The sequence below is a fragment of the Cajanus cajan genome, chromosome 5 (assembly GCF_000230855.2).
Source record: "Cajanus cajan strain Asha chromosome 5, NIPB_CcT2T_4, whole genome shotgun sequence".
NCBI lineage: Eukaryota > Viridiplantae > Streptophyta > Magnoliopsida > Fabales > Fabaceae > Cajanus > Cajanus cajan.
Window position 1 is genome coordinate 3,714,296 of NC_138521.1, and position 25,275 is coordinate 3,739,570.

Consider the following 25,275-nt stretch of genomic DNA (forward strand, 5'->3'; position numbering starts at 1 on the left):
AATTAATAAAATAGTTATTTTAAATTTAAATTAAATTTAAATCCAAAATAATTATTCAAATTAATTAACCTTGAAATGTTTCAAAATATACAATAAAACCAAACTATGAAATAAAAAATTGATTTAATATAAATTCATTATAAACCGGTTGACCTATAGGTTAGCAAATTGGATTCGTTGAATTAGTGAGTTTATTTAGCAAAAAAATTTTTAATACATGATTATAATGTTTGTGATTTAGTTATTTTATACCAAAAAAATAGTTGTTCACAAAAAAAACAAAGCCGTATGTATGAGATAACAACTTAAATTTATAAATAGTTTTTTTTTCTAAAAAATAATTTGTTTTCCTTAATCTAAAAATTTGAAGTTCATGATTATTTTATAACATTTTTTCCTTGCATAACTAATTCATTACATAAAAGTTGATTTTTTTTAATTATTATTATTATTATTATTTTATAATGAGTGAAGATGAATTGTTTAGAATATAGATAAACATTTAACATGAAAAAAAGAAAAAAAAATACAAAGAACAAAATAAGAGAAAAAGTTGTGAATATCTTCTTGGATTTCATAACGAAAATTGTAACTTTGTCAAATGGGGATTAAAATTTTAAGTAGTCAAGAAAATGGAGAATTTAGGTTTAAATTGATAATGAGAAAGAATGAATTGTTTAGAACTTTTAGTAAAAAAGAGATATAATAAAATACAAAATTCTTGACGGTTACATGAGAAATACAAAGAGATAAAGAAGGATTGACACATATTAGAGCAACTCCAATGAGAGTTACTTGTTTCATGAAGCAATTCAAGCCCCGGTTTCTTGCCATTGGAGGACTCTGACGTGGCAACACGAGTTGCTTGAAGAAGAGAGAGAGTTGCTTCCTCAAGCAACTGTTCCTTACCAGATTTCAAGCAAATCTTATTGAACATATTTGGGAACGTTTCGGAAATAATAATGATGAAAATTAATTTCGTATAATGTTTATGTATTTACTATTGCTTTATTTTATTTTTAATATTTACTTATTGTGTATTTTTTCTCGTAATTTATTTTCTTTCATTGTAGTGCAATTATCCTTTTTAATAAAAATTTAAATTTGGTTCATAAATGATTAGAAAAAATTTTAAAAATTGAATTTCTTAAAGTTTCTTAGCATTGGAGTAAATTTGTGTTTGAGTTGTTTAATGCTGACATGGTACAATAGAGACCACTTTTTTCATTTTTTAATGCATGAAGCAACTCAAATGAGTTGCTTCCATTAGAAATTAATGTTCTAATGACGTGTCAACGTAATAGTCCATAACTTTAACTTTTATATTATAAATAAATTGTATATTTTATCATTCAATTTCACTATAAATTCTGTCACTTATTTTAAAAACATGTACATGTTTCCCGCCTAACTTTAATTATTTTTTTCCTGCATATTTTGTCACTCATCCAAAGTTTCCCTTCATCTCTTATCCAACTGATACATGATCAATTTCGAAAAAAAAGAAGAAGAAAGAAAAGCATACATAACCAACCACTTGAGATTCAAACAGAGACAAAGACAGCCAAATTTTGTTGCTTTGCTTTGGGAAGTGAGTTTGTGCTGATGGGATGGTAATGGATTTGTGATCAAAGTGTCTGCTTCTTAGCTTTTGTATGTGAGGTCAAATTTATATACACGGTGAAATTGATTCGTCGATAGTTGAGAAATTTTATAAGGTGTTTCATATTGAGCTTCTCAATTGAAACAATTACACAAAAAGACTGTCTTGAGAGTGTTCTTCTAAATAATGCAACATACTGAGAACAAAACACAATTTCAAGCATAGAAAAAGCATTCAACCAGCACCTAGAGTAAAGCATCTAGTTGCATTTCTATTCAGTAGATATTTTATTTAGGAACCAAATCCCCTGCTTTGAATAAACACATCACTTGCACAGGTTGCACACAACTCTTTTAGTCCTAGAAAGCTTTAAAACTAATTACTTGTACAAAGAATAACACTACAAGATTATCGCATTGGTGGCTACCTAGCCGAGGGAGAAATTTCTGAGTCAATCCGTAATGAAGTAAATTCAAATATAGTTTTTGTTCTTTTGACATGTCTCTGAACTATATCTAATGATAGGCATTCCTTTAACTCTGCCAATATTTGACTTATGTCTGGCCTTTCAGCTGTAGCTGGTGAAATGCATGACAGGGCAATCTCTACAGCTTTCCATGCAGAATTGATATTGAATTCTTCCTTTAATCTCGGATCAACAATGTTGTGAACATCTCCTGTTTCAACCATGGGAATAACCCATTCAAGGATGTGAACATTTTTTTCAGGTGTCCTTGATAGTGCATGTTGACCAGTGATTAACTCAAATAGAATTATGCCAAAGCTGTAGATATCACTCTTCTTATTTGAGTTTCCGGTTCTCTGAAATCTATTAAGAAAACAAACGATTAAATTGCATAAGTGATCTGAAGCTTGTTTCTCTCATTTTATCGCTCCATTTTTAGATTATATAAATTATAAACCAAAACAAATAAGGCTCCTGCTTGTTTCGGTTTTGCTTTTGAACATCACCCAAAAGACCTCTCTACCAATGGAGACAATTGTGTGTATATAAACTCATATTCATTCTCTTATTTGAATGATGTGGGATTTTGTTTGCATCCCAATAATGCTAAATAATGATGTTTCATATTCTTTTCATTCTAAATGAGTAAATTTTGTTGGGTCTCAAGTAGAGTTTCCAAAAATTTTATTTATAAAGAAATCTGCACATCTAGCCTTTAAGGATAGAAGCATGGATAGTGTCCAAAGCTGCAATGAAATTGTAAAGAGCACCCTATTTGTGATGTAATTAGGCCAATGCGATGCACTTGTCATTTATTCAGAGGTGTGGTTTGAAATCCATGAAACTCCCTACTTTAACAGAAATGCTACTAACAAATCTTAGTTAATTTAAATTATTACTTACTCTGGATCAACATAACCTAGTGTACCAGCAGGTAGAGTAGATATATGAGAATCAGTATCGCTCCTAAAAGCTCTGCATAGACCAAAATCAGCTATCTTGGAATGCATGTTTTGATCTAATAATATGTTGGAAGGCTTCAAATCTCTGTGGATCAGAGGAGGCTTACAGCCATTATGAAGATAATCTAGTCCTGGACATCCGTAAGAAACCATAATCACAAGATAACAATAAAAATGGAGCAAGAAACATAATTAAGCTGGCATAGATAAAAATGTAAGTGGATTTTATACCTCGTGCCGCATCAACTGCGATAATAAGTCTTTCATTCCACTTCAAGAAATTTGGATTGTTAACTGCACACAAATAAAGGTTAACGTGCATACCATGTTTTGAATCATTGGGAAAAGAAAAAGACGTAAGTCACTCTTGCAATTCTTTACAAACATTTTAAAAACGAATGAATATGCAAAATTTCTTCCCCTTAGTCTCCCTACCTTTTTGATAATACGATATCATAAATCATGTGCACTAAAAATTTTGCCTAGTTTGTTTTCCATGTGATCACGTTAGTTCGGATAATAATTAATGGAAAATGATTACTAATTAAGGCTAAACTTTAAAGCAGGCCAGTTGGGCGTATTAAATATATAATGCATGCTAACCAATTAAAGAAAAAATGTAATTACCTGATAAGTGCTGGTGGAGACTTCCATTGGCCATGTATTCATAAATCAATGCTTTATTTTCACCTTCGTCACAGTATCCAATCAGAGAAACTAGATTTCTATGATGAACAATCATTAGAAGTTGTGCCTGCATTTCAAATTTCAGCTCTATCAAAGTTAATTGAATAACATTTTACAAGCTTCTAGATTACATACTACTGTTGGGAAATGGCATCATAATTTCCCTTCTCTGTTAACTCAAAATGGGCACTGAGCGGAAACGTAAAATTATTACACCAGAAATTTTAGCGTGGAAAACCTTTCTCAAGGAAAAACCACGGGACCAGTAGGCCACTTAATCTTCCACTATAAAATAATGGGAATACAAAATACAATGATATTGTATCCTCAATTTGTGGATAACACTCACAAATTGGCTCACTATTTTTCTCTCTTAGAAAAACTCTCTCTAAGGCTTTCTCTCTATTTCTTCTATGAGTGGAAATGCTTCACTCTTGGATGATTAAGCCTCCTCTCAAGCCTCCTATATATAGGCTTCAAGAATGCATCATGGCCATTGGATATATGTGGCTAGAAAACACCACAACCATTGATTTGATACTTGGTCATTATTAAGCCACACCTACCACACCTACCTCACCTACCACACTTATCACACCTACCACAATATTTTTCTATGTATGGACCCATCAATTCTCCCCCTCCAGTCATAAAAAGGGATTATCCTTGGATTAGTTTAGGGTTGATGCTAAGCCTGCAACTTCTTTACAGACTTCTATCTTCTCTCTTGGTAGAGATTTTGTCATCATATCAGCCCCGTTGTCTTTGGTGTGTATCTTCTCAATCTTGAGCATTTTACTTTCTAACACATCACGGATCCAGTGATACCTTACGTCGATGTGTTTCGACCTTGAATGAAATGTCGAGTTTTTGCTGAGGTGTATGGCGCTCTGACTGTCGCAGTAGAGAACATAGCTTTCTTGATCTTGTCCTAATTCTTGTAGGAATTTCTTCATCCACAGGATCTCCTTACAACCTTCAGTGATTGCAATAAACTCTGCTTCTGTGGTGCTTAAGGCAATGCACTTTTGTAGTCGTGATTGCCAAGAAATAGCTCCCCCTGCAAAAGTAATCAAGTATCCTGATGTAGACTTTCTTGAATCTACATCTCCAGCCATATCTGCATCTGAATATCCAGTGAGCATTAAATTTCCATTGCCAAAACACAAACAACTGTTGGCAGTTCCTTTCAGATACCGTAGTATCCATTTCACAGCATTCCAATGCTCCTTTCCTGGATTTGATAGAAATCTGCTCACAACTCCTACAGCATAAGCAATATCTGGTCTTGTACAGACCATTGCATACATAAGGCTACCTACTGCAGAGGAATAGGGAACCTTGCTCATTTCTTCTTTTTCTTCATTCACTGGGCATTGCTTCTTACTCAATTTGAGATGACCAGGTAATGGAACATGCACAGATTTGGCGTTATGCATATTAAACCTTTCAAGAACTTTCTTGATATAGTCTTCTTGTGACATCCACAACATTCTTTTGGAACGATCTCTAATTATCTTCATTCCAAGAATTTTCTTCACTGAGCCCAGATCTTTCATGGCAAAGGACTTGCTTAATGCCTTCTTGAGAGCAGCTATTTTTGTTTTATCCTTTCCAACAATTAGCATATCATCAACATACAACAATAGTATGATGGACTCACCATTCTCATAATTCTTCACAAACACACACTGGTCTGCGGAGGTCTTTTTGAAATTATGTTGGGCCATAAAAAGATCAAACTTCTTGTACCATTGCCTTGGAGCTTGCTTCAGACCATAGAGGCTCTTCTTCAGGCGACACACAAGATGTTCTTTGCCTGGTTCTGCAAAGCCTTCAGGTTGCTCCATATAGATTTCTTCCTCTAAGTCTCCATGTAAGAATGCAGTTTTGACATCGAGTTGTTCTATCTCCAAGTCTAGCTTCGCAGCTAGGCCGAGAATTGCTCTGATGGATGTCATCTTCACTACTGGTGAGAAGATTTCTTCAAAATCTATTCCCTTTTTCTGGTTGCACCCCTTAACAACAATCCTTGCTTTGTATCGGGGTTTTGTGTTGTTCTCTTCAGTCTTGAGCTTGAACACCCACTTATTTTTCAATGCTTTTCTTCCTTGTGGCAACTCCACTAGTTCATAAGTTTCATTCTCCTTCAGGGACTGCAATTCTTCTTCCATTGCTTGCAACCATTTTTCTTTATCATTCATCTCAATGGCTTCTATAAAGCTTTGAGGTTCTCCCTCATCAGTAAGATTAACATAATCATCTGAGAAATACCTTTTTGACGGTTGTCTGACTCTCATTGATCTTCTAACTTCAGGTTCTTGTTCTTCCTGATTAGTCTCCATTTGTTCTTCTTGCATTGTTTGACTTTGTTCTGACTTAGGCTGTTCTGTCTGATTAGGTTCATCAATTCTTTGAGAAATCTCTCCCCCTGAATTGTTTATCACTATGGGGCTTGAATCTTGAACCTCCTTTTGCTTTGGCTTCTCAGGTTTCTTGATATCTTGGATCGTTTGATCCTCAAAGAATATCACATCTCTGCTTCGAACAATCTTCTTGTTTGCAGGATCCCACAATCTAAAGCCAAGTTCATCTTTTGGTGAACGAAGGTATATACACTCCTTCACCTTAGCATCTAACTTTGCTCTTTCATCCTTAGGAATATGGACAAAAGCCCTGCATCCAAAAACTTTCAGGTGACCATAGTAGGCTTTCTTTCCAGACCATACTTCTTCTGGTATCTCTCCATTTAACGGTCTTGAAGGTGACAAATTAATCAAATCAGCTGCAGTTAATACTGCCTCTCCCCAGAATGACTTGGGAATTTTAGCATGAGAAAGCATACTTCTGACTTTCTCTGCAATCGTTCTGTTCATCCTTTCAGCTACTCCATTCATCTGAGGAGTCTTGGGAGGTACTTTCTCATGTCTGATCCCTTGAGTCTTACAATAATACTCGAATGGACCTAAGTACTCTCCACCATTATCTGTTCTTATACATTTCAACTTTCTTCCAGTTGCACGTTCAACTAAAGCATGAAACTCCTTGAAAGCTTGAAGAACTTGATCTTTTGTCTTTAATGGATACACCCACACTTTTCTGGAGTGATCATCAATGAAGGTAACAAAATATTGAGCACCGCCAATGGATCTTTCAGATGTAGAGCAGACATCTGAGTGAACAAGATCCAGTATATGCTTTCTTCTTCTTGCATCATCTGGTCTTCTAAAAGATACTCTATGTTGTTTGCCTGCTAGGCAGTCTTCACAGGATTCAAGTGGCTGCCCTTTAATATTTGGAAGATGATCTTTTGCGAGAATCTCCAAGCCCTTCTCACTCATATGGCCTAACCGTCTGTGCCATAATTCTTTGGATGCATCTTGAGCAACATTCATATCTCCCTTACATATCTTTCCCTGCATAGTGTACAAGGAGCCTTCCTTCTTGCCACGAGCAACAATCATGCTTCCTCGACTAAGTTTCCATCTGTCGGCACTAAATTGATTTATCATCCCAGCTTCGTCTAGCTTACTTACTGAGATAAGGTTCAATCGCATGTCTGGAACATGTCTTACCTCCTTCAGCATAAGCTTGTTTCCATTTTCAGTCATTAGGGCTATTTCACCAATGCCAACAATTTTACTTGTGACATGATTTCCCATTTTCACCATACCATAATCTCCTTTTTGATATGATGAAAAGAATTCTTCATGAGGTGTGACGTGGAAAGATGCTCCTGAGTCAATTATCCAAATGCATTCATCAAATGCAATATTCAAATAATTTTCTTCTCCGACAAGAAATACATCATCTGAGGTTACTGCAGTAGTAGTTCCATCTTCCTTCTTCTTTCTTGGGTCGATTTGGTCAGGATGGACTGTTCCAGCCTGTTGGTCTCTCTTCAAGAATCTGCACTCAGACTTCCTATGGCCTGGTTTCCCACAATAATAGCAACATATTCTTGTACGAGATTTGGATCTACCTTGTGATTTTCCACGTCCTCCTTTTTCACGATTCTTGCTCCTCCCTCTATTGTCAATGACATTGGTTTCAAACTGACTGTTTAAGCCTCTTTCTCTTCGTCTTGATTCTTCATTCAGCAAACTGTCTGTTACAGAATCTAGACTGAGCTTTCCTTCTGGAGCAGAATTGCTGAGAGTGATAATTAAAGTGTCCCAGCTTTCAGGTAGAGAACTGAAGAGCATAAGAGTTTGCACCTCATCATCTATGTTTATTTCTGCTTTCTTCAGTTGATTCACAAGACCTTTGAAGGTATTCAGATGTTCGATCATGTTCTGACCGTCCATGTACTCCAACTTTGCAAGTCGTCTGTAAAGGTGGGCTTTGTTCCTAGGTGTCTTCTTTTGAATCAAAGATTCAAGTTTTGTCCACAACTCATACGCATTGATATAAGTTGATACATGCTCGAACAAACTTCGATCAATATATTTTCTGATCACAGCTACAGCTTTCCGATTCAGGATCTCCCAGTCTTTATCAGTCTTCCCCTCTGGCTTACTTTGCTGGGTGATTGGCTCATACAAATCCTTGCAATATAAATGGTCTTCCATCATTGGCTTCCAATATGAGAAATTATCAGCAGTTAGCTTGAACATATCTCCATCATGAGTGGTGGTACTCTCCATCTTGAATTATACAGGCTGAATAGTGTCCAACCACAAGAATAATCTTTTCTGATGTGGAAGATCAGATAAAACTGCAACCACAGAGCATACTAAGAATTTTCTTATGAGAATGACACCTTAGTCTTCAAGAGCTCTGAGAGCTCTGATACCACTGTTGGGAAATGGCATCATAATTTCCCTTCTCTGTTAACTCAAAATGGGCACTGAGCGGAAACGTAAAATTATTACACCAGAAATTTTAGCGTGGAAAACCTTTCTCAAGGAAAAACCACGGGACCAGTAGGCCACTTAATCTTCCACTATAAAATAATGGGAATACAAAATACAATGATATTGTATCCTCAATTTGTGGATAACACTCACAAATTGGCTCACTATTTTTCTCTCTTAGAAAAACTCTCTCTAAGGCTTTCTCTCTATTTCTTCTATGAGTGGAAATGCTTCACTCTTGGATGATTAAGCCTCCTCTCAAGCCTCCTATATATAGGCTTCAAGAATGCATCATGGCCATTGGATATATGTGGCTAGAAAACACCACAACCATTGATTTGATACTTGGTCATTATTAAGCCACACCTACCACACCTACCTCACCTACCACACTTATCACACCTACCACAATATTTTTCTATGTATGGACCCATCAACTACTTCTTTTGTTTATTTTGCTAAAATAAAAAAAATTAATAAATAGATGAAATAGAATAGTAATTTTATAAATATAACCTTATAATTAATCTTTTTTATCAGAAACGATGTAACACAATATCTATTTTCCACATAATATTATTAGAAATATAAAAGGAAAAGAAACAATTAATACTTCATTGAAAAATTAACATGATACTTATTTTGAGATGAATTTTTTCTTCTAATAGGAAACTTATCATGGGACCAAGAGAGTTCAATAAATCAAAATTAGATTTATGGTGTTCAAATTTCAAAGTTTAACAAATGCAATATTTAACCTCAGATCGGAATTCCTTGTAACCTTGCGCTGATGAAGATGAAAGCAGCTTAACAGCGACCTGAGTGTTATCTTGTAGAATGCCGAAGTAAACTTTTCCAAATCCTCCTTCTCCAATAACAGTTTTTAAGTTTTCAGTAATATTGAGAATCTCACTGTAACTAAATGCTCGATACTTTGATGTCAATGATTCCCCCTTCTTTGAATCAGAAAGCATAACTACAGTGGCAAATAAAATCCTAATTAAAACATGCAAATATATATGAAATTGATTATGACTTCGGGGTTAATAAAGTAGCAATTCAGTCATGAAACTAGGGTAAAAGGTACAATTAAGTACCTTTCTGTCTTCTTTTGATTATCCAAAATCCAAGAGCAATAAAGAGGATTACAATCAAAGCTGAAAGTGATGCAACCAGTGGTGTAACAAAGTTCTTCTTATTGCACGAGTCCATGCAAAGATCAGGATTATCATCCACACTGAAAGATGTCAAAAGTGCCATGGTATTAGTTATCATAGGATATGGAATATCATTGAATAGTATAGTGCAACGGTACAACAACCAAATTGCTTTACTAAGACAAATATGTAGTTTAATGAAGATAAATTGAAGCTGAATAACTATATTATATTTTTCTACACCTTTTCTGCTGTGCATTCATAAACATTTATAAATTGAAAATTACTTTTAGAATATTATAACAGTTACAAATGAAAAGAATCTCATCAATATTACTAAATATGACTTGTGAAAACACATTTAACATCACATTATAACAGTACCAAGTACTTATTCCAGTACATTACTCAAAAGTTTACTCAAATTAAGCTCGGAGAGAAAGGTAAAGGAGTACAAGTTATTTGTATTGTGTATGATGTTGTTTAATTTTCTCTTTCTTTGTCACAATTGTGGATCGAAAATTTACATGAGTCTGTTACAAACTTGTTTAATTAGCAACCGGTTTCATCATTCCATTTAATTGGTTGGAGTGAGGGGTAACACCTAATCCTAACAGTGAAAACTTCTGGAATTAATTAGTTTATTGATGCTTCTTAAATATATATAATGAGGGGAATAATCAAATAAAGCAAAAGATGGGCATCAAACAAACCAAAAAATACGAAATAATATATTTAATACCTTAATTGCAAATCTGCCTTTTCCTTGAGAGCCTTAGGAACTTTTCCTGAAAGCTTGTTCCCAGTCACATTACTGCAAAGACGGTGAATATTACTAGCAGGCAAAATTATCAAGTTGAAAGTCATTAGAAATATTCCAAACATACAGAAGTTTTAAGTTTGGCAATTCTGCCAGAAATTCTGACAAAGGTCCTTCCAATTCGTTGAGTGACAAATCCCTGGAACAAAGTAACATTTAAACCTAATTAGTGAATGATAATATTTGAAGTTTGAATATTATATTGAGCGACAATAATCACTACTCACAGGAATTCTAGTTCTGTAAGGTGTGAGAATGACATATTTATTTGCCCCATCAGCTTGCTTGAGCTCAGGTTCCTGCTCGTCGTTTGGGATTAAGAATAAAGTCAGACAGGTATCCTAATCTTAATACAATTTAATTTTACGACGTAACACATGCATGTGTCACGGTGACGTTACTAATAATTTTGTTGGAAAAAAACTATTCTTCGGCACTTTTTAAAGTGTAGACACCAATAGAAAAATTAGATAAATGATTAATACGATGAAAAATGTTGTATTTTCCGACATTGAAAATTCAAAATATCTTCTGAGCCATTAAAATTTTGAAAAGGTAAACGTGAATGAATATTTTATTGTGTATCAGTTTGTAAGTGCCAACTTTATAATAATTCAAAAACTTTTGATTATGTATTTTTTCAGAAGAAATAACATTAGTGTAATATGATTGATAATGTGATATGATGAGAGAGACAGAAAAATAAGAAGTGTTATTAAGACATTCATAAATTACATGTGTCTAATTCATAAATTACATGTGTCTAAATATCATTACTTATCTTGTTCTCTTTTCCTTTTTCTCTTCCCCAGGCATCCTAGAGATGGTGTCGGATTTGGGGTAGTGATTAAATGAAACACTATTATTTTGAAGGATTGCTATGGGACTCATGAAAATTGAAGAATTTTAATACATAAAATTATGTGAATAAATAAATTTTAAAAAATAAATTTAAAATAACATAAATTTTAGATTAAAAATTTGTATAAGATGAATCAATAAAAAGATTAATTAAAAAAAATAATCAAAAGGTCAATTTTCATAATAAATTTTGTTTATATACGATAAAATTTAAAAATTAAAAACAAAAAATTATAATAATATTATAAAAACATTAAAATAAAAAAAATAATATAATTAAAAAACTAATTTATACTATAAATTCAAAAAAATTATCATCAAAGAAAAATTAAAACATATTAACAAAATATTAATATTAAATTTTTTAATTATAATAAATGCTACATTAAGATATAAATTAAAAAATATAAAAATAATATAAAGATATAAAAAAAATTTATACAGATAAATTATTAAAAATATTAAATTAAAATAAAAATAAAACAAGTAAGTACAATAAAAAAAATAAAAATAAAATAACTGTTTCGGTACTCCACGATTATAATGGTACGTAGAATTTTTCTAATTTGAATTCCTCTTTATTTCTCTTTTTCTTTTGCACCCATCATTAATTATATTAATCACTAATTTTTCTTCTTTTCTTATCTCTCTCCGTACAGACACCAGCCTCTTGACTCAGAAGTTTCCAAATATCCTTTTTTCACTTGAGAGTAGATTATTAGAAGAAGTTTAATTTGTACTCACAAAGATGTTATCCTTGGAATGGTGGCGGAGAAGCTGCATATGAGACCCTCCCATGCATATTGCTTTGGAACACATGGGTCTCCTTGCCAATTCAATCTAGAGATCTGGTACGTACTTTTGATGTCCACAATAGCACCAACTAAAACATGCATGTTGCAACAAGTATATAACATAACACATTCATTATTTTAATCATAACCAAGCAGATAACCTATGTAATATATATATATATATATATACATACCATCTGCAGTGTGTGTTGGTGAATCAAGTTGCGTTATCAACTTATAAATCTCAAAGGCGTTGAGGATAGGTGGAGCATCCGATTCTGACGTGGCAGTAATGTTAAATGAAACAAAGCCCCGAGTTGTTTTCTGAGGACTAACGGTGACTGGCTTGAGGTATTCAAGAACCAAAGGGTGTGAGAGGATGGGTTCAAATTCAAGGGTGATATCGATGACTCTCTTTTGTCCACGTGGAAGTTGCTCAATTTCAGCGAAGTGAAAGTAGATGAAGTACTCAAAAGGCTTGTCCAATGGCTCGAAAAAGACATTGTCAAAGTCAAATTGTAATGGCTTCGAGACATTCCGCGTTTGGACCGCAGTTCTCAGTACTTGGGATGGCAACTTGTAATCACTGCTTCCATTGTCAAAGTTAACAGATTTCATATCCAAGCTATACCAATCCTTCATACCGTCCAGGTTATGCCGCCATGTCCGATCATACACGTCATCTTTGTACCTAAAGAATGAACTTTCGTGGAGGAAGAAACAAAAGGAAACAATTTCTTGTTTCAGTCATTATTGGCAATTATATATATGATACAAGAGTTTGGAACGACTAAGTTATTATACTTTACTTTGGTGAACAATTTGTATTTAATATTTAGTTTAATATATTTTACAAGTAATTATTTCTTATATTTCACCATCAATATATAGAAAGAAAAAATTATTTAATCTATCATTTGAAATAGTTTATATCAAATAAAACTTGAACAATTTTACTTCTAAAAACTATGTTAAGAAATACAAATATTTAGAAGTATTTTTCAGTTATATATTTAAAACACGCAATGCATGAAGTACCTGATGGCAAACTTAAGGAAAGTAGCAAAGTTATTTATTTATTTGGTAAAGTAAGTTGTGGTTCGTCGTGTGGTTTGATTTATTTATTTATTTTTCCTTAAAAATGACTGAAATCAAATAATAAAATTGATTGTAATTTAATTTGGTTGAATTTGAATGAATTATGAAATTCGAATCATATTAGATTAGTATTTTGTAATTTAGTTTAGTTTAATTTTTGCAATTTTAAAATTTGTTATTTAAAAATTAATTAAAAATATATAATATTATATTGTTTTTTAAGATTGTATATTAAGAATAAAATTAAAAGTATACAAATATTAAAATATTTCAGTCACACTTAATATATTTAACATCTTATCTTATTTTAGTAAAAATATTTTTTTAATGTAATTTTAGTTATTATATTAAATATTTTTTCTTATACATATAATTTGCCACTTAATCAAAATTATTTTTGAATATTATAAGTAATTTATAATTTTTTATTCTAAAATTCAGTTTAATAATTTACAATTTTATAAAATACTTTTTAAATATTATAATTATATTTGGAGAGAAAAACATATTTTATTAACTTATAATTTTATGTGTCAATTTTATATACGGGCATTATGCATTTGGAAAATTTTGAAACTTTTAAATCTAAACTAAATTGTTAATTTATGATTTTTGATCGGCTTGCATTTTTTTTTATTGATCAACTTTTTTTTTTTTTTTTGAGTTGGTTTGATTTGAACACCACTAAACTAAGATTTTCCCCAAGTCAAATGGTAAAAAGTAAAAACTAATCCGGGGAGATATTAAAATCAAGAGTTGATGGAGCTAAACCATAAAGTAACGAAGTTTTGAGAGTGATTATTACTCGCTATCATAAGGCGGAGGGAGTGGAGGGGTGCCAACGTCAATCCTTAGCTGGAGTATCAACAATTGTTGTGGATCAGTAGGTGGCGTCTGATAAATGGAAGTGTTCAAAGGTCGTAGTTCCAATGAAGCAATGCAAGGGATTGTGGGGCCACTTCTCACAAGACACACATCTATGGTCTGTGTTGAGGCAGAGGGAGCAGTGTGAATAATCTCGGCGTTCCAGTAACCGTTTTCGTAGCCACTGAGGTTGACTTTATGTGCAAGGTTGACTCCAATGTACAAGTCGAAACAAGGGGCTTGGTTTATGCCATCGTAATTTCCATATGAAAAGAGAGCCCTTATGAGGTACTTGCTGCTGTTTTTTGTCTGCTCCTCCTTCGGTTTCAGGCTGTAGCAGTTCCTCTCTCCTTCCGGGAAGCATCTCAGTGTGTTCAACTGTTTCCCGAAATAGCGAAAGTTTAAGTCTACGTTCCATGAAACCATGTGATTGCTTCCTCTTTCCACATAACCATTGTCTGACTCGTACCACATTCCAGATTCGCTGTCCAGGTAATCTATTTCTGATCCACAATCTATGCTTATGAAACCTGAAAATTCTATTCACTCACATCATCATATACATACCAAGTTCCATCTCATACAAAATGTTTTTTTTTTCCCCTTACTTTTTCTTTTAGAAATATTTAAGTCACCTTCAATAATATGACGGGAGTATTCCAATAAAAGAATTCTTACAGCAGCATTTCCAATAAAAGAATGCATGTTCTTAATGTGCTTTTTATGAGTCGCTTATGCCATATAGAATTTAAGACCTATATTTTTTTTCTTTCTCTCCCATATATAGAAGAATTGAACTTGAGTTTTTAATTCATTTTACGTAGGTTCTATATATTAAATCCGTTTTCTTTCTTCGAATCAAACGCGAGTTCTTATTTAATGATCCATTTTCTTTCTTCTTTTTTACAAGTTGGTTCTTGTGGGTTTTTAGATAAGAACCAATTTTACTGTCACTTCACTTCAATGGTAAAAAAAAAAAATAAACTAGTTTCATATTTTAAAAAGTCGTATAAGAATTTTTCATTGGAAATGATTTTATAGCATTTCCAATGGAGAATGATAGTGGTGTATCTTATTAGTAAGTAACAATTTTCATTGAAGTGTGATGACATGACTTATAAAATTACTTAAATAAATAACATTATTTATGAAAAAATTAATATTTTTTAATCTTAATTGAGGATGCAAATCACTTCTACAAATAAAAAAATATATCATGTATCATCAACCTTTCATCATTCACGAATAAAAAATTAGTCATTCAACATCGTTATATTTCTTATGTTTACATAATTTTTTTAATATGTAAATTTTTTTATATGTATTAAATTAATTATGTAAATTTTATTATTAATTTATTATATGTCAAAATATTATTTATTATGTTTAATTAAATTAACACTTAATTATAATAATTATATTAATTTTTTGAGCTGTAAAAAGTGAAATCTAAATAAAAAAACTTATAAAATTATGAGTTTCTTATATATCTCACCATTAGAACAAAATTTATATAAAAAAAATAGTATAAATAGCTTAAAATGATATGATAGGATGGATTTTATTTAAAATAAGATTAAAATTTTAATAAATTACTTATAAGAATTACTATTGAAGATATTCTTAAACATATTTATTAAGAAGTAATTATTATAAGAATTAATTCTTATTTATTTTATCATTGGACATAGTGATATAACTTTTACATATAGAACAAGTTTTTCTACAAGGATTCATACAAACAGAGTTCTTGCAAAAAAAAAAAAGAAGAAGAAGAAGACGAAAGAAAGTGGGTTAATTGTAGAATCCCCGTAGAGTGAATTAAAAACTCAAATTATAAGTTCTTATATTGAAGAAAAAATAGAAAAAAGTTCTTAAATTTTACATGACATTAATTAAAGGGTCCACAAAAGGTAAATTAAAAACTCAAAATGAGTTCTACTTGAAAATGCTTAAAAGAAATTTATTCAAACAGAATATAATTTTTAAGTAGTTGCGGTATGCATACCAGGTTTGTTATTGATCATTTCTCTTGCAACGGGTTTGTCCAGAGCTGAAATGGTATGAGTAATGAAAAGTAAAACCAAGACAAACCAAATCCATTGTGTTTCTCTTTTCATGTTATATATCTGCATCGAAGCTTACTTTAGTCACAAGAAAAAAAGGCACAAAAACCGCAACAAATATGAACTCACCAATAACTTGATATATATCCAAGTTCTATGAATACAAAGACGAGCAGTTTCTAAGATATATACTATTTTGTTATAAATACACACAGCAGGGGCATTGACACCTTAGTTTGACCTAGACAAAGGGTAGTGTGGCCAGAAATAAATCACCAACCTTAAATTTTTATTTTTTTAATGATTAAGAATACATGATTATATTAGGTTACACATATGGGATGATCAAATATTATACTGTCAAATAATTTTATATTGAAAATGAATTTTATCTATCAAAAATTTAAATTATAATTTTATATTATTTTGAATGTATATGTCAAATTTTATTAAAATTAAATAATAATAAAAAATAACTAAATTATTTATATTTTAATATATTTTAAAATATATATTATGTCAATTTTAATCTATATGAATTGATGAAATATCAAATAATTTTGGATTAATATAATTTTTTTATATATGATATGAGAAAAAATAACTTTAAATCTAACCATGAGTTTTAAAAAAATAATTATTCAATTAAAAATGATTCAATGGTATAATAGTTATAAAAAAAATTGCGAATATAATTTGATCTCATGTGTTGAGAAAAATACTTATTCTAAAGGTAAGTTTTAGTAGACTTATTCCACTTAACAATTTATGTACATTAAATTTTAATGATCTAATCATTAAATTAAAAATAATATATAATAATAATAATAATAATATTAAGATAGTATATTTAACTACTATTAATTAAAGTAAAGAAAGTAGTCGATTTAAATATATTGATTTTAGAATGAGTATGATTCCAATATATAATGTTCATGATTTGGACATTGAATTTTTATTTTTTTACAAAAATAGTAATTATAAATAATTTACCCAATTAATTTTTTTATTTCATAAGTATCCTCATTTAGAGGCATAATCGGACATTAGACTAGACAATTTTCCCGACAAAACTTCGAACCTTGGTTGTGATTTCACACCTTATGATTGTTTTTCTTCTATGATGTCATTTCTTATAATTTTTATGAAATTACAATTTAAATATTAATGTTCAAGATGAGTTGAGTACTTGAGTTAGGTGGTTGGGTAAGAAAAAAAAAACATTTTAAATTTACTAAAAATTTGTAACTTTCCCTTACCATGCCATTTTAATTAGCAATTGTGAAAATAAAATTGAAAAAGGAATGTTACTCACTCAATATAACCACATACGGTTGTCTATAAATTTGAATAATAGTATATGGATTTCTTTTTAATTTAGAATAAAACAATTATGTTTCTGAATAAAAAGTCCTATAATGCTTAAACAGCATTGTTTCGGTTTTAACTTTTAAAAACGTACGCAAAATTACATTTGCACGTAATATATAATTGTTTTTCCACATTTCTGGCATTTTTTATTTGGAAAAAAATCTCATGATTCTAAGTGATAAGAAAAAGACACAATTGACTTGGTCTATGTAATTAGTACATAGATACACAAGAAATACTTGACGTTAGTGATACGAACATGACAGTTACCAACTTGACTTTATTATGATTATGACTAGCATGCAATAGAATGGTTCTAGCGTATTAATCTTGATGTTATTGTTGTGCGTAGAAGAAGTGCTCACGTACTTGACTTAATCAAGCCTACCACCACCACTCCACTCCACTAGGGGAGTAGAAATTATGACACAAGTAAGTAAGTGTCTCTTTCGTGGGTTGACAACTTTAATGGAATAACTATGCTATTGGCATAATATAAGCAACAATTTCCTTTTCAATTTGGTTGAAATGAAGGACTCAACAGGTCAAGGTCAAGGTCAAGGCATGCACAACTGCTAACTAACGAAGTTTAAGAAGGCAGCATTCAATTGAGAAGTGGAGATTGATTACTGTGTCTTAATTTATAAGATGGACGCAATGTAATCATTAGTGTGTATACTAAAATAACTCCAAACGTGTGGTTCAACGGTAAGGATTGATCAACGCTTAAGCAAAGTTAGGAGTTTGAATCCTGCCTTATGTATGCAGTCGCATTAAATCTTGGAGCCAACTATCACACCCTTTGAGGTGCCTCTAACGTAGCGAGAGACGAACCAAAAGAAATACTAAAATAAATTTTTATGTCGATTTTAAATCTGTGACAATATAGACAGTCTTAATTTTTTATGTTGACTATAAAAATAAATAACATAAAAACATTGACTTTTTATGTTTGTTATGAAAATAATTGATATATAAAAGTCTTATTTTTTAGTTAATTAATGTTTCTTTATTATACTCTTTTTTTCTTATCGTATCTCTTCATATTTTGCCTCTTTCCTTCTTGTTATTGCATCTCTTCATATTTTGTTGTCATGTTTGTTTTCTTTTGTTGCATTTCTTCACATTCTCCACCGCCCTTTTTCCCTCTCATTCTCAAATTTTCTTTTGTAACTACTGCATTTAGCATTCTGACATTACCTTGTTTACTTCTAAACTGCCACACTTTGAATATCAATAACAACAGAAAACACAAAAAAGAAGGCAAAAGAAGAAAAGAATTTACCTAGCTAGGTGAGTGTGAAGGAGGACGACAAAGAAAAAAATACAATATTAGAAACAAGAATTTGAAATGTAAATTGCATATTTGATTTGAAATCTTAAAGTACTTTTTATGCTAATCCATCATAAAAAGTTCTTTCCATGTCAAGTGTCATTATACAGTCATAGAAATCACCCGTCATATAGAAAGTTTTTTCTATTTCAAGTGTCATTACATCTGTTATAGAATGTGTTGGAAAAGGTCAACAACTATGATGAGTGTAATGACACTTAATATAAAAAGAACTTTCTATGATAAGTGATATAATATCCGACATATAAAATTTTGTCATATCTACTATTTTGCAACCGCGACATATTTTATGTTGCGTGGATTACATCCATTATAAAAATATATTTCATAAAAAAGTTCTTTTTACACTAGTAACTAAAGGGAGCTAACACAATCCTGATCTCAAGTTACAATAGTAGTTGTGGACTAATGATCCGAGTATCATAAATATTGAAATTGTTAAAAAAAATATTCAATTATATATTTTTTGAATTTAATTTAGTCTCACTATTTTAAAAAACTTAATTTGGTCATTTAATTTTTTAAAAAATATTCAACGTTACCCTTCCATAAAAAATGACATTAATGGTGTTAATAAAATTAGATGAAAGGATAACATTGAACATTTTTTAAAAATTAGAGAAACAAATTAAATATTTTAAAAATAGTAGAACCAAATTGAATACAAATTTATCTAACATTTTTTTTATCTGGATAAATTTAAATTTTCTTTTACTTATCCTAATAAGATCATGAATGACAACAAATTGAGTAATTCGAATTAAAAAAATGATCCAAAATAAATGGGTTATCTAATAAAAAGAATTATTAAATTGGTAAAAGAAAAATTAAATTTATCTAAACAAAAGATAAATTTTTGTTCAATTTAATCTCTCTATTTTTATAATTAATTTACTCTCACTATTTTTAATGATTCAATTTAGTCATATAATTTTCAAAATATGTTCAATATTACTCTTCTATCTTATTTCTTTAACATCATTAATTAATATTAATTTGAACAAAATGATAATATTAAATTTTAAAAAAATTAGAGAACAAAATTGAACCATTTAAAAAAGTATTATAAAAGATTAGCACTATAAATATAAATTACTATATCATAATTTAATGATCTTTTAAATGATCGAAATTAAATATATGTGATTCTTTAAAATAAATTATATAATTATATATATATGTAATTTTTTTTATTGTCCATATTGGATGGATAAGATTAAAAAACAGAATTAGTGGTTACCTCACCACTTAAAAAATCATGTACATATTTTTTAATCTTAATAATTTAAATATGATTTAATGAATTACATTTTTTCTTCACAACAAAATAATTATACAATATACTCTATAAGATCTAGTCTGATATATAAGAAAAAAATGTTGATTTATGTTAATTAAGAAAAAAAAGTTGATTTATGTTAATTAAAAAAGTTAGTTAACATTTTTTAATTGCACTAATTTCGTTTAAAGAATAAACTTTTTTTTTTCTAAATGACCTCTATGAAAACTTTGATATCAAGAAGAAAAATGAGTCATTAGTAATAAAATTTCAATCAGATGATTGGTGTTTTTGGAGATGATAACATTAAATAATGTCAAATTAATTGAAATTTATTTATATATATTTTTAATAATAAGGTATATTTTTTTTTTCTAGGTCAAGTTATTTTCTATGTTCTTTTTATAAGATACAAATTTCAAGTGAGGGAATTTATTATGAGAGATGAGAGGGTTAAAATATAACCTTTAGATTAATCAAGTGAGAGAAAATTTGGAGTTTAATCAAGTGAGAGAAAATTAATCTAAGGGTTATATTTTAACCCTTTCATCTCTCATAATAAATTTCTCTCACTTGATATGTTCCATATATATATATATATATATATATATATGAGTTAATCACTTATACACTGTCAGTATAAATTTTTTTTACACTGACAACCAATTATATATTTTAATTGTGCCATGTCACTGTTAAAAATAAATGTGTTTATAGTGACATGACACAATTTAAAGATATAATTGGTTGCCAGTGTAAAAAATATATTTTTTACACTGGTAATGTATAGGTGATTAACTATATATATATATATATATATATATATATATATATATATATATATATATATATATATATATATATAAAGAACCAATATAAAATGTCTTTCTTATTAATTATTATTTTGACAAAAATGCGCTTAACTAATACATTTCTCTTTATTTAATAAGTAATTGGTTGTATAATAGTCTCTTTATGAAAATGTATCATTTTAAGTAAAATTATATATTTATTTTTATTAAATATATGAATATTTTAAAATACTTGTACATAAAATGCCTTTATTTATTACTTCGTTTTGGGTTAATAGAAAATGCCATGATCGGCCAGGTTATATTATCCTTGGGTTAGGGGAAAGAGTAAAATAATAATAATAATTCAGATAAGAGTTTAACTATGATTCTATGAATATTATTTAATAGAAGAATCTTGTACCACAAAAGCATATAAATTAATTAATCTCAAGGAAATGATCGGGTATAATCAAACAGAATCTCGCATATGACAAGATCTATGTTGGAGCTCACACTCATCTTTTTGGATTGATGTAAATATTAGTACATTTGTAAGCTCTCTGTGAGACCAAAATGCCCTTAGCTTTGAACTGAAGCACATGCCACCCCTAAATTTTATAAAGCGAAAAATAAACACATAAATTAATTAATGTGAAACACATCTTCATAGCTTATTATTCCCTCTACTCCAAACTAGTTGGCTTTCATGGTAAATTATTTGTACTTCATATGGCTCCTAGTAACTTTTCACCACTTCAGCTTTGCAGGGAAGTACTGCAACAAAGAAAGACACAACAAATGAAAAAAATTTCAATCAGAAGAAAAAAGTAATGGAAGTCTTCAGAGGGTACTAACCTTTTCAATGAGGGAGAGATAGTATGGTTTGACCCTTTCAGCATCAATTCGAACGTTGCTCTTGCTGTAAAGGTCATATTTGCTGCATGTACATGTAGAACAAAGTTAGAGAAAGCATTAACAAATATTTGCATACTTAATAGCTGATCACCATTCACCTATATATTTAATTAACCAAAAAAAATGTAGTGTTACTTGAAAATATGGAGCCATTTCAGATTCTCAACATCCTCATCATTCATCAAGTGCTTATAGGCTCCTTCCCTGTGTAATGCTGCAAAACAAATAAGTGGATAAAATAAGATTGTAAATGGACCAATTTGATTAGTTATGAGCCTATAATTAATTATGTGTTGGATAAGGGAATTTTTGCTCCTAAGTCCTAAGTTGGACTTACCATAGAATGAATGGTATCTTATGATGAACAAAGCAGCAGAGGGCAGTGTAGTATTATTCTTCTTTGCCACCTAATTACAACACCCAAAGTTCAGACATTTACTTCACAATTTATGAAATAATAACATTAAATATCCTACATAAAATATATATATATATATATATTTTAGACTTACTAGATACATGTAGTCATCATGTCCCCATGACATCATCACATTGTCAAGTCCACATTTCTCGGAATAAATCCCATATTTAGTGTTGTATGATGGATTGTTGTAGTCTGGATTTTCCTTAAAATACTGAAGTGGGAAAGCAACATATGTCAGGTGTTGTTTAATTTCAATTAATTGTTTGTTTTCCACCCAAAAAAGAAAGTGATTTGATAGATTTACCTTGTGGTGAACAATGGATTCATCAAATCTACAACCAACTGGGAATGTGTCCCCTGTAAGAGCATAGTAAATATTAAAGATTAATTAATGCTTTTACTAGAAATTGCGAAGAAGGAATTAGGTATAACATTTTAATCATAAGCATCATTCTTTATAAACATCACACTTACCTACAACAGCCCATTGAGGAAGTCCTCCAAAACTAGGTAAGTTTATCACCTTGCCAAGATCTGCATTGAACCAAACTTGTGATATGAGAAGTGGAAGTTTTCAAGTAATTTCCTCTCTTTCCTTTCCAAGGGTCCATAATAAACCAAAAATACAAAATAATATCATTTTAGAAGGATCTTCAAAGAGGACATCTTTTAAGTGTAGGGAGCAATGTATGTAAAAGGGTCATTAGAATGTAGAAAGTACCATGAATAAGGCCAGTTAAGTGCAACCAATCTTCGTTAGGGTAGTCCCTCCTTATAGCTTCAGCTGTTTGGAGCAAGTGCTCAATTTGAGGTTCTTCCAAGTCAGGGTCACTTTCATCCACCACTTCATTAAGGAGTTCACAACATTCCCATATGCTCATCTCTACTCTGTTCAATTTTGCATACTCGTCTCTCATTTTCTTCACCTGGGTAGACATATTATAATGTTCAGATTAATTCCATGTTTCACACCTTTATAATTTTAAAAATATGTTCAAATTGATATGATATTGATAGTATATGCAATTTGTGTTAGATGCTTACAAAATCAACTGATTGGTAAGTGTGGTTTTTTCTGTAGAAGTTCTCCACTCCTTGTTGTCTTTCACTTTCAGCATCATAAGCCCTGTTTTACAATAGTTTATTACTCATAAGACGGTTCTAGTAGCGTTTAAATGAATGAACATAGAGAACTAGAGGATCTATTCATTTTTCATTTTTACAATTTTAGTAATCCGGAGTTAAAATAGGCGATTGAAATAACAAGTAGTATTTTTTTTTTTTTTTACCAAATATTGTGGAAATAGATTACTAGCTCTAATTGTTTAGTTTACTAGCACTTTTAATAGAAAAGGTTTGAAGAACCTAAATGTGATTATTTTATCCGTAAACATAGTTTACGGGTCGTGGTATATTACTCTCGTGATAGCATAATTGAAATCTAATATTGAATAATACTTCAAATTCCTTTCTTTTTCGTTATATTATATAACATTTTTTTTAAAGAAATTGAGTGGAGGTGATGGGCGGATAATTCATGGGCCTGGCTCAAATTTGATTCAAGCCCATCAGGAGAATGGACAGCGCTCCTTTTGTTCGAAAAAAAAAACTCATTTTGTAATGATATTGATAAATTCCGACGACGATAAGTCAAAACGAAAAGAATGAATTCCCATTATCAATTGTGAAATTAAATGCTTTTTCCATCACAAAAGTAAAATAAAACAAAAAGGCTTAAAATCTCAAAAGAAGCTGAAAGTGAAAGGAAAAGTACGTGAAAATTCAAGTGAAGGATTAGAAGAAATTAATGTTTCTATTTTGTTTTTTACTTTAACATGAAAATTTTTTCTTCTTCCGTTTGGCTATAACTCATCGCGGATTATACCAAGATACCTCCATACTCATCACTAATCAAAAAGGAGAAGAACAGTGAAAATTATAACTAATAACTTTTGATTAAACGTGTTCGTAACGTGCATCCAAACACGCTTAATAACACCCAAATTAATCAACGTAAACAAAATTATAGAAAAGTTAAAATATGCGAGTCCATTTGTCCTTATATATACTTTTGGATAAGAAAAAATGGAGAAAATTAATATATAATGGTTATGGAGATTGAAACCTAAACATGTGCCCAAATGAGTTGGTCTGTGGTATCACAAATCCACCATCCAACACCAGTTCCCTCTCATCTATTGGTGCTGTCTTTGCCTCTACTTCATCCCCTGCAATTTTAAGAACCACACATTTTCCTCTTCCAAGTCAAAAAGTGTGAAAAAGGACAGATTTAATTTGCACCAATTACTATCTTAACACAATGGTACAAAAGAATTCATTAAAAGAAACTATAAACATTGCAGGGACCTTTTTACTATTTTTTGGTTTTTAGCCATTAGATGGATAATTACAAAGATTCCACTAAAATATATATAGAACTTTCTCTATAACTCATAGAGAAAAACAGTAACAATATATTTTGGTAAAAAAAAAAATGGAAGATTACAAAACTAATTACCAAGGTGATCAGGTTGCTCAATGAGGATAGTCATGTTGAGTGGAAGAATTTGGAGAAAGTGAAAGGGAAATATGAATATAAGAAAGAAAAGAGTTTGATGAAGAAAAAAAGGAAGAGGTGGTGGTGTGGCATGGTTGTGGAAATGTTGCTATTTATAGCTGGCCGGAGAGTCCTTGCCTGAGAATTGGGAGTTCACAAGTCCTTCACTGAAAATCTTGCTTTTCATTTCATTTTCTTGTTTTCAGTCTTGAGGACAACACATGTTTATCCACCTTTAATCCTCACTTTAACCTAAATAACTAGTATTTTCCACCAAGTTAAAAGCGACCCAACATTTTAAAACATTGGATAGAGAGAGAAAGTATCACCCTAGTTGGCAACCTCGA

The 25,275-nt window shown here is 30.5% G+C and overlaps 2 protein-coding genes across 5 annotated transcripts; both read right to left on the reverse strand.

The window, feature by feature from the left end:
• Positions 1-1,251: 1,251 nt before the first annotated feature.
• Positions 1,252-16,506, reverse strand: LOC109809187 (putative leucine-rich repeat receptor-like serine/threonine-protein kinase At2g19230). Of its 3 annotated transcripts, XM_029273242.2 has the most exons (14): positions 16,364-16,506; positions 16,177-16,297; positions 14,110-14,707; positions 12,401-12,909; positions 12,157-12,295; positions 10,779-10,850; positions 10,619-10,690; positions 10,474-10,545; positions 9,672-9,811; positions 9,333-9,550; positions 3,659-3,785; positions 3,263-3,325; positions 2,973-3,162; positions 1,253-2,432 (listed from the first exon to the last, which is right to left on the reverse strand). In XM_029273242.2, the coding sequence occupies exons 2-14, from the start codon at positions 16,286-16,288 to the stop codon at positions 2,027-2,029; spliced, it is 2,718 nt and encodes a 905-aa protein (XP_029129075.1). In that variant the 5' UTR covers positions 16,289-16,297; positions 16,364-16,506; the 3' UTR covers positions 1,253-2,026. The 3 variants fall into 3 exon arrangements, with proteins under 3 accessions (XP_029129073.1, XP_029129075.1, XP_029129074.1); XM_029273240.2 differs by having other exon boundaries at positions 1,252-2,432; positions 16,177-16,454; XM_029273241.2 differs by having other exon boundaries at positions 14,110-14,698; positions 16,177-16,453.
• Positions 16,507-21,447: 4,941 nt separating this feature from the next.
• LOC109808903 (inositol oxygenase 1) lies at positions 21,448-25,217 on the reverse strand. 2 transcript variants are annotated; one of them, XM_020372083.3, is made up of 11 exons: positions 25,067-25,217; positions 24,497-24,599; positions 23,416-23,497; positions 23,093-23,297; positions 22,846-22,905; positions 22,676-22,728; positions 22,460-22,582; positions 22,285-22,354; positions 22,083-22,161; positions 21,888-21,969; positions 21,448-21,806 (listed from the first exon to the last, which is right to left on the reverse strand). In XM_020372083.3, exons 1-11 carry the CDS (start codon positions 25,113-25,115, stop codon positions 21,780-21,782), a joined length of 933 nt encoding a protein of 310 aa, XP_020227672.1. In that variant the 5' UTR covers positions 25,116-25,217; the 3' UTR covers positions 21,448-21,779. The 2 variants fall into 2 exon arrangements, with proteins under 2 accessions (XP_020227672.1, XP_020227673.1); XM_020372084.3 differs by having other exon boundaries at positions 24,890-25,182.
• Positions 25,218-25,275: the final 58 nt, after the last annotated feature.

What these genes read in the sequence shown, in the direction of transcription:
- LOC109809187 (XM_029273240.2), bottom strand. Translation starts at nt 16,303, where the DNA reads ATGCAGATATATAACATGAAAAGAGAAACACAATGGATTTGGTTTGTC. An exon ending in ATTCCAAGGATAACATCTTT is followed by an intron (nt 10,851 to 12,156) that starts GTGAGTACAAAT and finishes AACGACGAGCAG; the next exon opens with GAACCTGAGCTCAAGCAAGC. An exon ending in TTGCCAAACTTAAAACTTCT is followed by an intron (nt 10,546 to 10,618) that starts GTATGTTTGGAA and finishes CCGTCTTTGCAG; the next exon opens with TAATGTGACTGGGAACAAGC.
- LOC109808903 (XM_020372083.3), bottom strand. Translation starts at nt 25,115, where the DNA reads ATGAAAAGCAAGATTTTCAGTGAAGGACTTGTGAACTCCCAATTCTCA. An exon ending in ATGATGACTACATGTATCTA is followed by an intron (nt 22,355 to 22,459) that starts GTAAGTCTAAAA and finishes TGTTGTAATTAG; the next exon opens with GTGGCAAAGAAGAATAATAC. An exon ending in AAATGGCTCCATATTTTCAA is followed by an intron (nt 21,970 to 22,082) that starts GTAACACTACAT and finishes ATGTACATGCAG; the next exon opens with CAAATATGACCTTTACAGCA.